The sequence below is a fragment of the Salmo salar genome, chromosome ssa01 (assembly GCF_905237065.1).
Source record: "Salmo salar chromosome ssa01, Ssal_v3.1, whole genome shotgun sequence".
In the NCBI taxonomy this organism is placed as follows: Eukaryota; Metazoa; Chordata; class Actinopteri; order Salmoniformes; family Salmonidae; genus Salmo; species Salmo salar.
In genome coordinates this window covers 11,293,023-11,310,635 of record NC_059442.1, presented here as the reverse complement: position 1 = coordinate 11,310,635, position 17,613 = coordinate 11,293,023, and the positions used below count along the sequence as shown (strand labels likewise).

General features: G+C 43.1%; 1 protein-coding gene across 2 annotated transcripts in view; it reads left to right on the top strand.

Annotated features, from left to right (window-relative positions):
• Positions 1 to 17,613, top strand: part of LOC106612959 (connector enhancer of kinase suppressor of ras 1) — a 99,447-nt gene that overhangs the window by 42,890 nt on the left and 38,944 nt on the right. For both annotated transcript variants that reach the window (XM_045714239.1, XM_045714238.1), the window contains 4 exons: positions 4,374 to 4,415; positions 6,027 to 6,146; positions 15,486 to 15,554; positions 16,327 to 16,455. In XM_045714239.1, coding sequence (XP_045570195.1) covers positions 4,374 to 4,415; positions 6,027 to 6,146; positions 15,486 to 15,554; positions 16,327 to 16,455 — 360 coding nt within the window. The remainder of the gene's footprint in view (positions 1 to 4,373; positions 4,416 to 6,026; positions 6,147 to 15,485; positions 15,555 to 16,326; positions 16,456 to 17,613) is intronic.

The window sequence follows — 17,613 nt, the reverse complement described above, 5'->3', positions numbered from 1 at the left end:
CTCTCTCTCTCTCTGGATAATGGGACCAGTAGATGTGGTCCTCTCTCTCTGGATAATGGGACCAGTAGATGTGGTCCTCTCTCTCTCTCTGGATAATGGGACCAGTAGATGTGGTCCTCTCTCTCTCTGGATAATGGGACCAGTAGATGTGGTCCTCTCTCTTTCTGGATAATGGGACCAGTAGATGTGGTCCTCTCTCTCTCTGGATAATGGGACCAGTAGATGTGGTCCTCTCTCTCTCTGGATAATGGGACCAGTAGATGTGGTCCTCTCTCTCTCTCTGGATAATGGGACCAGTAGATGTGGTCCTCTCTCTCTCTCTGGATAATGGGACCAGTAGATGTGGTCCTCTCTCTCTCTCTGGATAATGGGACCAGTAGATGTGGTCTCTCTCTCTCTCTCTGGATAATGGGACCAGTAGATGTGGTCCTCTCTCTCTCTCTCTGGATAATGGGACCAGTAGATATGGTCCTCTCTCTCTCTCTGGATAATGGGACCAGTAGATATGGTCCTCTCTCTCTCTCTGGATAATGGGACCAGTAGATGTGGCCCTCTCTCTCTGGATAATGGGACCAGTAGATGTGGTCCTCTCTCTTTCTGGATAATGGGACCAGTAGATGTGGTCTCTCTCTCTCTCTGGATAATGGGACCAGTAGATGTGGTCCTCTCTCTCTCTTGGATAATGGGACCAGTAGATGTGGTCCTCTCTGGATAATGGGACCAGTAGATGTGGTCCTCTCTCTCTGGATAATGGGACCAGTAGATGTGGTCCTCTCTCTCTTTCTGGATAATGGGACCAGTAGATGTGGTCCTCTCTCTCTCTCTGGATAATGGGACCAGTAGATGTGGTCCTCTCTCTCTCTTGATAATGGGACCAGTAGATGTGGTCCTCTCTGGATAATGGGACCAGTAGATGTGGTCCTCTCTCCCTCTCTCTGGATAATGGGACCAGTAGATGTGGTCCTCTCTCTCTCTCTCTCTCTCTGGATAATGGGACCAGTAGATGTGGTCCTCTCTCTCTCTCTGGATAATGGGACCAGTAGATGTGGTCCTCTCTCTCTCTCTGGATAATGGGACCAGTAGATGTGGTCCTCTCTCTCTCTCTGGATAATGGGACCAGTAGATGTGGTCCTCTCTCTCTCTCTGGATAATGGGACCAGTAGATGTGGTCCTCTCTCTCTCTGGATAATGGGACCAGTAGATGTGGTCCTCTCTCTCTGGATAATGGGACCAGTAGATGTGGTCCTCTCTCTCTCTCTGGATAATGGGACCAGTAGATGTGGCCCCCTCTCTCTATGCCACATAGGGATCACATGTTGGTGGGGTGTCAGCCTGCAATCTGACAGCACTGAGCAATTAACATTAAGAGTTTATTTATTTATTTTTTCCGTGAGCTCAACGCGCACATTGCGTTGTTTATCTAGAGATAAATCAGATCAAGCCCGAACTGTGCGATGTTGTTGTTTCCAACTGGAGAAAGTACTGCATAGTTTAGCGCAGAACATGTGGTAATTAACTACAATGGCCATAATCCATTGCGTGCCAGGATGTTTATTTTTATGCCTGCTACAGTAGATCAGCGTCAGGCAGACACTGCGAGAAGAGTGTACACGGGAGAGGAATAGAAAGCATCTCTATCTGAAAATACATGATCTAAGTCATTGATACTTTTATGACTTCTGAATACAAACTACGGCTTATTTACTTTGAAGAACTACTAAAATAGTGATTTTGTCAGACAGCACAGTCAGCAGCTCTATAGAGATGAGATGATGACTTGGAATGTCATCAACAAAAAACTCATGTAATATACACAACATCTGAAATACTGAATTAATAGAAAGTAATTGAAAAAATGATGGTTAATAATGATAATAATAATTGAAAAAATGATGGTTAATAAGTGATAAGCTGTAATGGGCAGTCACTACCATACCATAAAGAAATGTTTACAAAATTGTTTTAATAAAAAAACTGATATCACATTTACGTATGTATTCAGACCCTTTACTCAGTACTTTGTTGAAGGACCTTTGGCAGCGATTACAGCCTTGAGTCTTCTTGGGTATGACCCTACAAGCTTGGCACACCTGTATTTGTGGAGTTTCTCCCATTCTTCTCTGCAGATCCTCTCAAGCCCTGTCAGGTTGGATGGAGAGCGTCGCTGCACAGCTATTTTCAGGTCTCTCCAGAGATCTTCGATTGGGTTCAAGTCCAGGCTCTGGCTGGGCCACTCAAGGACATTCAGAGACACTCCTTTGTTGTTTTGGCTGTGTACTTAGGGTCATTGTCCTGTTGGATGGTGAACCTTCGCCCCAGTCTGAGGTCCTGAGTGCTCTGGAACAGGTTTTCATCAAGGATCTATCTGTAATTTGCTCCGTTCATCTTTGCCTTGATCCTGACTAGACTCCCAGTCCCTGCCGCTGAAAAACATGTGACGCTTGGCATTCAGGCCAAAGAGTTCAATCTTGGTTTCATCAGACCAGAGAATCGTCTTTCTTCCATCTGGCCACTCTACCATAAAGGCCTGATTGGTGGAGTGCTGGAGAGATGGTTGTCCTTCTGGAAGGTTCTCCAATCTCCACAGAGGAACTCTGGAGCTCTGTCAGAGTGACATTCGGATTCTTGGTCACCTCCCTGACCAAGGCCCTTCTCCCCCGATTGCTCAGTTTGGCCGGGTGGCCAGCTCTAGGAAGAGTGTTGGTGGTTCCAAACTTCTTCCACTTAAGAATGATGGAGGCCACTGGTTCTTGGTGCCCTTCAATGCTGCAGAAATGTTTTGGTACCCTTCCCCAGAACTGTGCCTCGACACAATCCTGTCTCTGAGCTCTGCGGACAATTCCTTTGACCTCATAGGTTGGTTTTTGTTCTGACGTGCACTGTCAACTGTGGGAACTTATATAGACAGGTGTGTGTCTTTCCAAATCATGTCCAATCAATTGAATTTACCACATGTGGACTCAAGGATGATCAATAGAAACAGGATGCACCTGAGCTCAATTTTAAGTCTCATAGCAAAAGTTCTGAATACTTATGTAGTAAGGTATTTATGTTATTTTATTATTAATAAATTATCAAACATTTCTAAAAACCTGTTTTCACTTTGTCATTATGGTTTATTGTGTGTAGATTGATGAGGATTTTTATTCATTTAATCCATTTTAGAATAAGGCTTTAACGTAACAAAATATTGAAAAAGTCAAGGGGTCTGAATACTTTCCGAAGGCACTGTATGTCATATCCTGTTCTGTGGGTTCACAGATACAGAAGAAGAATGTATCCCAGGAGCATAGATGAAGCATGATTATGGTTGGTAATAGCAGCATATGGGGGAATTTGAATAGTTTAAATAGATGGCACCTGTCGTAGAGAATCTGTAACGTTTGGATGTTAGTCAACTTTGAGGTCTCGACATTGTACAAACTTAGATTTTGGAGTGTACTGCCACTTTAACTATTGAGCTGGGGATCCGAGTGGCAGGACGTCTTTAGAGATTTACGTAAGAAGTTCTGTGGCGTGGTGCCCTGATGTAAATAGATCACACTCAAGCATCTCTCTGTCTCTCGGTTTCTCGCTCGCTCTCTCTTTCTTCCCCGCTCTCTCTCTCACTCTCTCTCTCGTCACACAAGCTTTAATTGACTAACTGTAATCCTAGCGTTCATTACTTACAGGAGTTCACAGGATTTACCCTCCACCCACAGGGCAACCCAGGTAAACACACACAGGTGCACACACTGTGTCCCAGGGATGGAAATAACCTCCCACTCGCTCTGCTATGTTGACATAATGTTGTATCAGTATTGCGTAACAGTGCCTTTGAATACAATTGCTCTGCCCCTCTAAAAAGGTGTGTTTGTCAATGAAGTGACAAGGGAGGTAAATACAGTGAGCGGCCTGGATGGCACGTGGGCGTTATAGTGCTAATAGTACTCTCTAATAGTCCACTTCCTGGTGTTTTGGAATGCCTCAGGTCTTTTTATCAGAAAATAATAGGACATCAAACCATCAGAATGTCCCACTGTCAGATATCAATACTGTTTTCAGTCTCTGTGGGGGCTCCTTTATTATTCCACACTCCCTGACCCTGTTGTTTTCTACTCTTTTGACAGGATTCTACTGTGTCTGACCCTGTTGTTTTCTACTCTTTTGACAGGATTCTACTGTGTCTGACCCTGTTGTTTTCTACTCTTTTGACAGGATTCTACTGTGTCTGACCCTGTTGTTTTCTACTCTTTTGACAGGATTCTACTGTGTCTGACCCTGTTGTTTTCTACTCTTTTGACAGGATTCTACTGTGTCTGACCCTGTTGTTTTCTACTCTTTTGACAGGATTCTACTGTGTCTGACCCTGTTGTTTTCTACTCCTTTGACAGGATTCCACAGTTTACGAGAAAGAAAAAGACATCATCTCCATCGTGAGTACACTCATATCCATTGATTTCTTTCCCTCAGCTATTGTCTTTTCTAAATTCTGCTCCTAATTATTGAAACATTAATTTCTGTATAATGATTTTAATCATTGAGTGACAAACAGATGAAGTGTGGTGGTGCAATGGATCGGTTGTTTATTCAATAAATCAGTTTAATTATGTCTGTCTCTGCTCAAATAAATGTCTTCTAGACTAGTGTTAGCATTTCCCCAGAATCTTTTTTTCTTGTATTTTGAGTTTTTTTCCGGTTCTAATGCAAACAACAACTTAATTAGAAGCATGTGATTTGATACATCAAAAATATAAAAACAACATGGAAGAATTTCAAAGATTTTACTGAGTTACAGTTCATAGAAGGAAATCAGTCAATTGAAATACATTCATTAGGCCCTAATCTATGATTTTCACATGACTGGGCAGGAGTGCTGCCATGGGTGGGCCTGGAAGGGCATACGCACACCCACTTGGCAGCCAGGCTAACCCACTGGGGGGCCAGGCCCAGCCAATCAGAACAAGTTTTTCCCCACAAAAAGGGCTTTATTACAGACAGAGATACTCCTAAGCATTTGTGGTCTTTTATTGTCCCCAGCACAAGGTGCACCTGTGTAATGATGATGTTGTTTAATCAGCTTCTTAATATGCCACACCTGTCAGGTGAAGGGATTATCTTGGCGAAGGAGAAATGCTCACTGACAGGGATGTAAAATTTGAGAGAAATAAGCTATTTATGCGTATGGAACTTTTATGGGATCTTTCATTTCAGCTCATTTAACATGGGACCAACACTTTACATGTTGCGTTTCTATTTTCTTTCAGTGTAGTATGGAAACATATAGCCTGAATTTAAAATGGATCACTGGTCTATAATGTCAGTGGAATTATGTTTTTATAATGTTTACTAAAAAATGAAAAGCTGAAATGTATTGAATCAATACATATTCAACTCCTTTGTTATGCCAAGCCTAAATCAGTTCTGGAGTAAAAAATTTCTTAACAAGTCACATAATAAGTTGCATGGACTCACTCTGTGTGCAATAATAGTGTTTAACATGATTTTTGAATGACTACCTCATCTCTGTACCCCACACATACAATTATCTGTAAGGTCCCTCAGTCGAGCAGTGAATTTCAAACCCAGATTCAACCACAAATACCAGGGAGGTTTTCCAATGCCTCGCAAAGAAGGGCACCTATAGGTAAAAAGGAATGGGCCAAAATTCACCCAACTTATTGAGGGAACTTCCAAAACGTTTGACCCAAGTTAAAGAATTTCTTGGCAATGCTACCAAATACTAATTGAGTGTATGTAAACTTCTGACCCACTGGGAATGTGATGAAAGAAATGAAAGCTGAAATAAATCATTCTCTCTACTATTATTCTGACATTTCACATTCTTAAAATAAAGTGGTGATCCTAACTGACCTAAGACAGGGAATTTTTACTAGGATTAAATGCCAGGAATGGTGAAAAACTGAGTTTAAATGTATTTGCCTAAGGTGTATGTAAACTTCCCACTTCAACTGTATATATTCACAAGTAGACCCATATAAAATATAAGTGGAACCATTTTTAATGTACAACATCTCTCCCGCCAGTGTCGTCAGTTGGTGGCGGTGTGTGATGAGATTCTGTACTGCAGTCCAGAGGCGCTCCTTACCCACACTGCCCAGCTGGAGAGGGTTGACCTGGTGCCTGTCTTCGACGGCGATCACCTGGTAAGTAGCACACTGTCAGTGTCATTCTAATGAATCAATCAGAACATCTGTTATTGAACCCTGTCTGTATCTCTTACTCTGTCTGTCTCTTACTCTGTCTTACTTCCTGTCTCTGCCTCTACCTCCTGTCTCTACCTCCTCTCTACTTCCTGTCTCTACCTCTACCTCCTGTCTCTTTCTCTCTATCTAACTAATCAGACGTCATTTCTTTACAGTGCATTGGGAAAGTATTCAGACCCCTTGACTTTTTCCACATTTTGTTACTTTACAGCCTTATTCCAAAATTGATAAAATAAAATAATTTCCTTATCAATCTACACACAATACCCTCTAATGACAAAGCGAAAACAAGTTTAAGAAATGTGTGCTAATTTATTACAAATTAATAACAGATATACCTTATTTACAAAAGTATTCAGACCCTTTGCTATGAGACTAAATTTCAGGTGCATCCCGTTTCCTTTGTCCATCCTTGAGACGTTTCTGCAACTTGATTGGAGTCCACCTGTGGTAAATTCAGTTGATTGGACATGATTTGGAAAGGCACACACCTGTCTATAAAAGGCAGTTGACAGTGCATGTCAGAGCAAAAACCAAGCCGTGAGGTCGAAGGAATTGTCCGTAGAGCTCCGAGACAGGACTGTGTTGAGGCACAGATCTGGGGAAGGGTACCAAAACATGTTTGCAGCATTGAAGGTCCCCAAGAACACAGTGGCCTCCTTCATTCTTAAATGGAAGAAGTTTGGAACAAGACTCTTACTACAGCAGGCCACCCGGCAAACAGGAAGAAGGGCCTTGGTCAGGCAGGTGACCAAGAACATGATGGTCACTCTGACAGAGCTCCAGAGTTCCTCTGTGGAGATTGGAGAACCTTCCAGAAGGACAACCATCTATGCAGCACTCCACCAATCAGGCCTTTATGGTAGAGTGGCCAGATGGAAGACACTCTTCAGTAAAAGGCACATGACAGCCTGCTTGTAGTTTCCCAAAAGGTCCCTAAAGGACTCCCAGACCATGAGAAACAAGATTTTCTAGTCTGATGAAACCAAGATTGAACTCTTTGGCCTGAATGCCAAACGTCACGTCTGGAGGAAACCTGGCACCATGCCTACGGTGGTGGCAGCATCATGCTGTGGGGATGTTTTTCAGCGGCAGGGACTGGGAGACTAGTCAGGATCGAGGGAAAGATGAACGGAGTAAAGTACAGAAAGATCCTTGATGAAAACCTGTTCCAGTGCGCTCAGGACCTCAGACTGGGGCGAAGGTTCACCTTCTAACAGGACAAAAACCCTAAGCACACAGCCAAGACAATGCAGGTGTGGGTTCGGGACAAGTCTCTGAATGTCCTTGAGTGGCCCAGCCAGAGCCCGGACTTGAACCTGATCGAACATCTCTGGAGAGACCTGAAAATAGCTGTGCAGCAACGCTCCCCATCCAACCTGACAGAGCTTGAGAGGACCTGGGAGAAACTCTCCAAATACAGGTGTACCAAGCTTGTAGCGTCACACCCAAGAAGACTCGAGGCTGTAATCGCTGCCAAAGGTGCTTCAACAAAGTACTGAGTAAAGGGTCTGAATACTTATGTAAATGTGATTTTTATTTTCTATACATTTGCAAGAAAAAACTAAACCTGTTTTTGCTTTGTCGTTATGGGGTATTGTGTGTAGATTGATGAGGAATTAAAAAAAAAAATAAAAAATTTTAGAATAAGGCTGTAACGTAACTGTGGAACAATTCTTTGTCTGAATAGTTTCCGAATACACTGTATGTCATCCTGATTGTCCTTTAGGGATGACTCACGTTCTCGTTGTCGCTCAATGCTCTACTTCTCTCACACTGTACTCCTTATTTCATTTCTGTTTCATCATTCTCTCTGATCCTTTATTCAAACTTCTTGTACACTTCTCCTCGGCATAGCTCTCTCGCTCTCTCGCTCTATCCAATCAGTCCTCAATCGACCTCCTCCTTTGTTATAGGTGTCTCATTTTGCTTTCCTTTTCTCTTGCTTCTCTCTCCTATGTTTTCTCTCTTTTTTTTTCCCTAAGTTTTCCGTTTTCACTCCGTCAAGGTAAAGTTTCACCACCACCCCGTAGGCAGCGCATTGGGTTTAAAGTTTGGGAAAGCACTTTTTTTTTTCAGGAAAAAAAAGAACATTTTATGACAAAGCATTTTATGGTTCTAGCATCGCATACTATTACTAATGTGATGAGTAGATTGGATAGTCATAAATTAGGCTAATAATCTATCTGATGCACTGTTCGCAAAAAATACTGTTCTGCTTTCCTTGTCCTTTTCTTTGCTCAGCCCCAGCTAGAGGGACATTTTCTAGGAGGATCTGAGAAATATCTGACACGTCCGCCGCTCAGCCCCAGCTAGAGGGACATTTTCTAGGAGGATCTGAGAAATATCTGACACGTCCGCCGCTCAGCCCCAGCTAGAGGGACATTTTCTAGGAGGATCTGAGAAATATCTGACACGTCCGCCGCTCAGCCCCAGCTAGAGGCGCATTTCATAAACACATTTCATGCAATTCTCCTTCACTTTATTATCTATGACTGGAGACATTAGCATACTCTTTAATAGCACAAAATGACAGGGGAGGCTGATCAGCTGACGCTGACAAACTGAGCTCAATAAAAACGACCTTGTCTTGAATGCAACCATCTAATCGAGGCCTATGAAAGGGGAGATGCATATTGTAGGCTATGACGTCTATCTAGCCTGGAGGAGGAAATTATTGTCCTAAAAAACTTGCCACGGACTCACCTAATGATAAAGACAGAGAATATGCGGCACGAAATCAACTGGAATATGCTCTCCGCTATTGTGGCAATAAGATTGCTGGCTTAATAGCCTATTGGGAGTTTTTCATTATCTTAATAGCCTATTGGGAGTTTTTCATTATCATAATAGCCTATTGGGAGTTTTTCATTATCTTAATAGCCTATTGGGAGTTTTTCACATGTCGATAGGCTAACTAAAGACCATCTCATCTTTGTCTCTTTTGTGTTTTTCCCACGATTTGTATTTTTAAATATTGTATTGTGATAGGCTTACGCCTATTTTAGTTACTTTTCACTGACAGCCGCAAATCAATGATCAGCTCTGATATTTGCTACACGCGCTGCCCAAATTGTAGGCTTCCCAAATTCTGTGCTTCCAGGCTGTATGCGCTTGTGATTTTAAAACAATCCTCAGCTATTTAAAAAAAAAAAGGAAAAAAAAGCGAATGATCCTCTGTTGCAGATCATACTTTCTGGTGTAGTGTTTTGAAGGATTTAATTTATTTTTGTTAGGGGAATGTCACGTTCACTATCTTCAAATTCCACATCTTTATTTGAAGAAAACCGAACCAAAACAATAAACAGGTAAACAGCAAGAAATGTAACGCAACTGTGGCGTACACACACAGAAATAATAATAACCCACAAACACAGGTGGGGAAAAGGCTGCCTAAGTATGATTCCCAATCAGAGACAACGAATGACAGCTGCCTCTGATTGGAAACCATACTCGGCCAATAAAGAAAAAACAACATAGACATACAACACATAGAATGCCCACCCCATGTCACACCCTGACCTAACAAAACAGAGAAAAACGACTCTCTCAGGTCAGGGCGTGACAGGGAAGCTTTTGGACACACCGCCTATGCCACCACTCCTATGCCACCACTCCTATGCCACCACTCCACTCATTTCTTTTAGATCATTTTTCTATTCAAGTTTTCCTTTTCCTTCCATGGAATTACAATGTACTCTGGTATAGTCTGGGACTGGGTCACATTTCAGTAGTGCAAAACTTCCATAAACTTCATTACTATCTGCCAGCGTAATTTAATTTAAAAATGTTTCTTCTACAATGTGCGTTAATACTATTAATGTATTTGCTTAGTTTACTAAACTCTAGTTAAATAATTGTCTCCTTATAACGCACATTGTTGAAAAGTTTCAAATAAACCACACTGAATTCTCAACCTATTGGCCTTCATCAAAAGGGCGATTTACAAATGGCAAGCACATGGCAAAACGTTGCCCTCTTTATGTGCTTAAAGAAACTGAATCAGTGGAAATCGGTCAATTCCCCTTCAGATTATAGGGGTCTTTATACTATAAATCAATCAAATGGATTTATAAAGCCCTTCTTACATCAGCTGATGTCACAAAGTGCTGTACAGAAACCCAGCCTAAAACCCCAAACAGCAAGCAATGCAGGTGTAGAAGCATGACCAAATGTATGTGGACACCTGCTCGTCGAACATCTCATTCCAAAATCACGGGCATTAATATGGAGTTGGTTCCCCCTTTGCTGCTATATTAGCCTCCAGTCTTCTGGGAAGGCTTTCCACTAGATGTTGGAACATTGCTGGGAACTAAGTAGTGAGTGTTGCAACCAAGTTGCAATAGAGGACAGACGTTTTTTTTACCCGTTACACGCTTCAGCACTCGGCGGTGCCGTTCTGTGAGCTTGTGTGGCCTTCCAATTCTCGGCTGAGCCGTTGTTGCTCCTAGACGCTTCCACTTCACAATAACAGCACTTACAGTTGACCAGGGCAGCTCTAGCATGGCAGAAATTTGACCAACTGACTTGCTGGAAAGGTGGCTTCCTATGACGGTGACATTATGAAAGTCACTGAGCTCTTCAGTAAGGCCTTTCTACTGCCAATGTTTGTCTATGGAGATTGCATGGCGGTGTGCTCGATTTTTGTACACCTGTCAGTAACGATTGTGGCTGAAATAGACATCCACTAATTTGAAGGGGCGCCCACTGTGGGAGCGCACCCTCTGACCAGAGCACCCACTGTGGGAGCGCACCCTCTGACCAGAGCACCCACTGTGGGAGTGGCCATTTGTATTGTTGTTTTAAAGAGGAAGAAGAAGAGGGAACAAAAAGTAAGTTGACAGTTGGGAGCGATGTGACCTGTCAGAGTGATTGGTTAGAATAGATCATTTAGGGTCATTGTTAATAGACCTTGGCTGACTGGGGCTATCTTCTGGGAGCAAGGAAATGGTTGGTGAAGTGGAGAGAGTGATGACTGCAGTCTGGTGCGTGTCACATTGCACTGCAGCGATTTTAGAAAACTCTGTTGTGTTTTAAATGTATGGGCCCACTGGGCCATGAGCCCGCTGATGTGTTTCAAAGGCAACATGCAAGGCAGCGATCGCTTTCACGTTATCCAATGAGAGTTATGGAACCAGATCTGTCTCTCATACTATCTGAACCCAGGTCTGTCCCTCATCCTCCCATCATCATCACGGCTCTCTCCCTTCATCTTCATGCAACAGCTGGGCGTTGTTCATTAGGGCAGCAAACGGAAGAAAACAAACTGAAACGGGGAGGAATTATTATATCATGTTCAATTAGAAACGCTTGTCTTCGCTTTCCATTGCAAATCGTTTTGCTACGTTGTGCCCTAATGAATAGAACCATTGAGTCTGAGGGGATGAGGTGGTGGCCTGTCACATTCAGATCTGCTCCAGTCCATACGTCTAAAAGCCCCAGGAGTCATGTGATGTATATTGATTGGGCGATGCATGATCGTGATCCACACGGTTCCCCTTAACGTGCCTGCGCAAATATCAATCAGGACCCCAAAGGAGAAGTGACATACAGGTAGATAGATCACTATGGGACAGGTAGCCTAGCGGTTAAAGGGAAACTCCACACAAAAACTATGTTTTGATTTTTGTTGATATAGTCCCAAAATCTTTTCCATGTCAGTAATCAAGTTTTCAAGATGTATAACTTTCAAATTAAAGAAATATAGATCTTGAAAACTTGATTTCTGGGACTACTGTATATCAACAATGGACTAATGAAAAAAAATACCCAAATATTGTTTTGGTGTGGAATGTTCCTTTTAACAGCATTGGGCCAGTAACCAAAAGGTCGCTGGTTCGGAATCCCCCAGCCGACTAGGTTTTAAATGCATATTTCAATGTGCCCTTGAGCAAGGCACTTAACCCTTATTGCTCCTGTAAGTTGCGCTGGATAAGAGCATCTACTACATGACTAAATTGACAACACAGTATGGACATACAGGCAGATCACTATTCATCATTATCGTTCCATGACATAGACCATGTGAAAGCTATGATCTCTTATTGATGTCACTTGTTAAATCATCTTCAATCAGTGTAGATGAAAGGGGAGGAGACAGGTTAAAAAATACTTCTTTCAGCCTTGAGACAATTGAGACATGGATTGTGTATGTGTTCCATTCAGAGGGTGAATGGGCAAGACAAATTCACTGAAGGTTTTATTCTCTCCTTCCCCCCTCAAGCCTGTCCTTCCGAGCCCAATGGCATGGGCTATTACCATTACATTTTCAATGCACTTACTCTAAACAAAACCCCATAGGAGTAATGGCTTGTGTTGCCTTGACATGCGGAAGGTCTGGTGTTCTGTGTGTGTGTGTGTGTGTGTGTGTGTGTGTGTGTGTGTGTGTGTGTGTGTGTGTGTGTGTGTGTGTGTGTGTGTGTGCGTGCCCTTGCCTGTGTGTGTGAATACTGTGTATTTATAAATGCCATTTGTTAGCTAACATCAGTCTGCCATAGAGGGAGACATAACAAGTGCTCTGTAAAAACCCACAAATATCAGGGGATTACCATGCTAGATAGAATCAGTAGGAAACATGGACCTCATGGCATCGTCTGTAAGACAGTATAATCACAGCATAATGATGCCGCTATTAACTATAAAGGCGTAATGTTTATCACAAGCTGTTAGTGGGAGGGCTGTTCACACTTCATACCGCTCTGGGCAAAAGTAGTCCACTATATAGGGAATAGGGTGCCATTTTGGATGCAACTACTGCCTATTGAAGACTGGTAATGCACTGGCTGTGTTAGAAATCTTACTTTGTTGCACACGTTATTTTAGTATTTATTTATTTAACCTTTTATTTAACTAGGCAAGTCAGTTAAGAACAAATTCTTATTTACAATGATGGCCTACCCCAGCCAAACCCTAACCCAGACGACGCTGGGCCAATTGTGCGACACTCTATGGGACTCCCAATCACAGCCGGTTGTGATACAGCCTGGAATCGAACCAGGGTCTGTAGTGACGCCTCTTGCACTGAGATGCAGTGCCTTAGGGAGTTATCTAGATTGAGTAGTGGGGATTTAGTGTTGTGAAAGAGAATGGCTACTTAAATTAGTGAAATGATCGTAGGTGAAATAGCTGAGTGAAATGTCCTGTTTGGTTGAGGGAGGTAGCACAATTAGGGCCAGGAGTTTTCTTACCATGTGACCTGATTATGAATTGCTCTATAGCAGAGGTGTCACATGGTTTGAGTAAACATTTTTGATTTATTTTTTATATTTGGGGGGGGGGGGCAAGTAACTCAGTGTACTTTAAAATGACTGAAACCAAATTGAAACTGTAGAAATAAAGGCCCTCCATTCATACAGTATCTTGACTGTGTCCAGCTTGCTAACAATCACCTAAATGAAAGCTAGACAGTCAGGGAGCATCGAAATAAAATATATATATATTTTTATTGACGATGAGGGAAATATAACCAATTTTCAGTGTGGGCCCGCCGGACCTCGTTGAAGACCAAACACAGCCCCTGGGGCTAAATTAGTTTGACACACCTGCTCTAAAGGCTGTTACTAGGCCCTGGAGTTTTTCTTTGTCAGGTGACCAGGAAAAACTCTTTGCACTACACATATTGTTTACATATAAGCAACTCTATTCCGACAGTAAAATCCATCCTGACTCGGTTATGTCTGAAACTAGCCTGGTCCCAGATTTCTATGTGCTTTTGCCTTCTCCATTGTCATTGTTTGACATGACAATTCCATGAGAAGTTTGCAAGAGAGCAGAAACCAACTAGCATCCAGGCTAGGATACTAACTCTACTTCAATGTACTGTTAAAGCGGATTCAGTAATGAGTGATGAATGAGGTTTATCCGGACTTTATAGGCTGGGGCTTGGTTATACTCACCCAGTCAGATGAAGGCTTGCCAGGGAAAGGAGAGGGAACAGCGTTTTAGTCCAATCTCTCCTTTGGGACAGCCTGCCTGGGATAAAGATGTTGATATAGATGGCTACTCCTAATGGAGTCTATCTGAAGCATTCTAGATGCCATCTAACTTCCGAGAGAGGGATTCCATTTGTTTATTTATTTGTTTATTATTAGGATCCCCGTTAGCCGACGCCAATGGTGACAGCTAGTCTTAGTGGGGTCCGTCTCATAACGAAAAATACATTACAGACAAAATACTTTTCAATTGATATACATTTACATGAGATAGAAGAGAGTTCCATGCACTTATGACACTGTACTTTTCCCTGAATTTGTTCTGGACCTGGGGACTGTGAAAAGACCCCTGGTGGCATGTCTGGTGGGGTAAGTGTGTGCATGGAGTGTGGTGTCAAAAAAGCAGACTGTCTCTTTATTATGGACAGACCTCTTCCCCATCTTTACAACCATTGAATATATATGTTTTGACCGTGACAGTTTACAATCTAAGGTAACATCAAGTGATTTAGTCTCCTCAACTTGTTCAACAGCCACACCATTCATTACCAGATTAAGCTAAGGTCTAGAATTCAAGGAATGATTTGTACCAAATACAATGCTCTTAGTTTTAGAGATGTTCAGGACCAGTTTATTACTGGCCACCCATTCCAAAACTGACTGCAACTCCTTGTTAAGGATTTCAGTAACTTCATTAGCTGTGTCTGCTGACACATATGGTTGAATCATCGGCATACATGGAGACACACACTTTGTTAAATGCCAGTGCAGGTCATTGGTAAAAATAGAAAAGAGTAGAGGACCTAGAGAGCTGCCCTGCGGTACACCACACTTTACATGTTTGACATTAGAGAAGCTTCCATTAAAGAAAACCCTCTGAGTTATATTAGTTATATAGATTGATTGATTGATAGATCTAAATCCATAATATGGCAGAGGTTGAAAACCCATACAGTAAGTTTTCTCAACAATAGGTTATGGTCAATAATATCAAAGGTTGTACTGAAATCTACCCGTACAGCTCCCAACATCTTCTTATCAATTTCTTTCAACCAATCATCAGTCATTTGTGTCTGTGCAGTACATGTTGAATGCCCTTCTCTATAAGCATGCTGAAAGTCTTGTTAATGTTTACAGGGAAGTAGCAGTGTATTTGGTATGCAATGACTGACATGACAAGAGGAAAACTGATGACCCACTACCCAATTTAGAAATTGCACCTTGCATTGAACCAGTTAAGATCAAAGGTCAAAACAAAGTGGATTTCACATCCATCATGAGGCTGTAGTATGCTGTGACTGTCATACAGTCTCCAATAGTTGTGTATCTATCTGCTTATCTTTGGCAGTCACCCGCTGACTTCTGTGACAAGATATTACCTGGGGACGAGGTGATCCAAATCAATGACCAAATAGTGGTGAGTATATTGTACACACACACACTGGCTGAGTCTGGCCCAGCCAAGCATGATAATAATAATGATTATGACTGTAATAACGTTATTTGCCACATGATCTAATAGTCACAGTCATTATCAGAGATCAGATCTAATGAGAGAGTTGAGCCATCAAGGTCTTAATAGTGTAACTCAAAGACCATGGGTGTTAACTGATAATAGAATTCACATATCGCTATAAGAATTGATTCCATTCCATTAAATAAAACATCTAATTGATTTCTTGGAAAAAAAACGTATCATAAGCAAAAAGTGAATCAATGGTCCCAGATCTGTTTATGCTGTCTTGCCAGACCATGACCATAGGAGTTGGCTACAGTATATGGCACAAAGGAGATCTCGGACCAGGCTAAATCAATGCTGTACAACATTGGGATTTCCATTGTGCTGAATGAATAGGTTGCACTGTATGTTATGATGTGTACTTTGTTTTTGTCATAGTAGACTTGTTTTGAAGTAGTATTTCAGCGGTGCTTGATTGAGCTTGTCTGGAGCAAATAGAACCGATGGGGAAGTACCAAAAGTACAAAGCCTCCCCATTTGGCACTGCAGGCAGGCTCTAGCACAGGGGTGGCCAACTCCAGTCCTCAGGAGCCTGATTGGTGTCACAGTTTTGCCCCAGTTAACACACCTGACTCCAATTTAGCCTACACTATTCAATCCCAGGTCTAAGTCATTATGAACTATCTGGGTCTTTATGAACTACAAGTCCCATGGTGCTGTGCTCTGTCAGGTTGGCTGGAGCAGGAATAACCTGTTGAAGAAACTACAGGAGAATCCCAGTGGGGCGACCCTGGTCCTCAAGAAGGTCCCCGTGTCCCTGAATCTCAAAGACGCACCCCAACAGCCCCTCTGCCCACAGGTCAGTTATGATACAGTGTGAAACACACACACACACACACACACCACATTCTTATTTTCTTCAGGCCCATATTCACCACTACCTACGTTCAACATTCCACCACACCACCACAGACTGGACCCAGGATACATAGGATCAATACTCACTAGTTCATCACTAGTGACTTTTTCCTGACCACTGGTACTGACATAACATACTGTAATACATTCTGGAAGGAGTAGGAAAAAGGAGTGTTTGTGTAATGTCTGTAAGAGGAGGCTGGTGGGATGAGCTATAGGAGGACGGGTGCTCATTGTAATGGCTGGAATCAAACGAATGGAACGGTGACCCTGGACAACATCCTGTCGTTCTCTGCAAACATCAAAGCAGTGACTCGCTCCTGCAGTTTCATGCTCTACGACAAGGTACGACCCTACCTCACACAGGAAGGGGTCCTAATCCAGGCATTTGTCATCTCCCGTCTGGACTACTGCAACTCACTGTTGACTGGGCCCCCTGCGTTTGCCATGAAACACCTGCAATTTATCCAGAATGCTGCAGCCCGCCTGGTGTGCAACCTTCCCAAGTTCTCCCATGCCACCCTGCTCCTCCACTCTGAATTCCAGTCGAAGCTCGCGTCCACTACAAGACCATGGTACTTGCCTATGGAGCAGCAAGAGGAACTGCCCCTCCCTACCTTCAGGCTATGTTCAAACCCTACACCACAACCCAAGTACTCCGTTCTGCCACCTCTGGTCTCTTCGTCCTCCCACCCCTACGGGAGGGCAGCTCCCGCTCAGCCCAGTCAAAAGCTCTTCTCTGTCCTGGCTCCCCAATGATGGAACCATCTTCCCCCTGAAGCTAGAACAGCAGAGTCCCTGCCCATCTTCCCCCTGAAGCTAGAACAGCAGTCCCTGCCCATCTTCCCCCTGAAGCTAGAACAGCAGTCCCTGCCCATCTTCCCCCTGAAGCTAGAACAGCAGTCCCTGCCCATCTTCCCCCTGAAGCTAGGACAGCAGTCCCTGCCCATCTTCCCCCTGAAGCTAGAACAGCAGAGTCCCTGCCCATCTTCCCCCTGAAGCTAGAACAGCAGTCCCTGCCCATCTTCCCCCTGAAGCTAGAACAGCAGTCCCTGCCCATCTTCCCCCTGAAGCTAGGACAGCAGTCCCTGCCCATCTT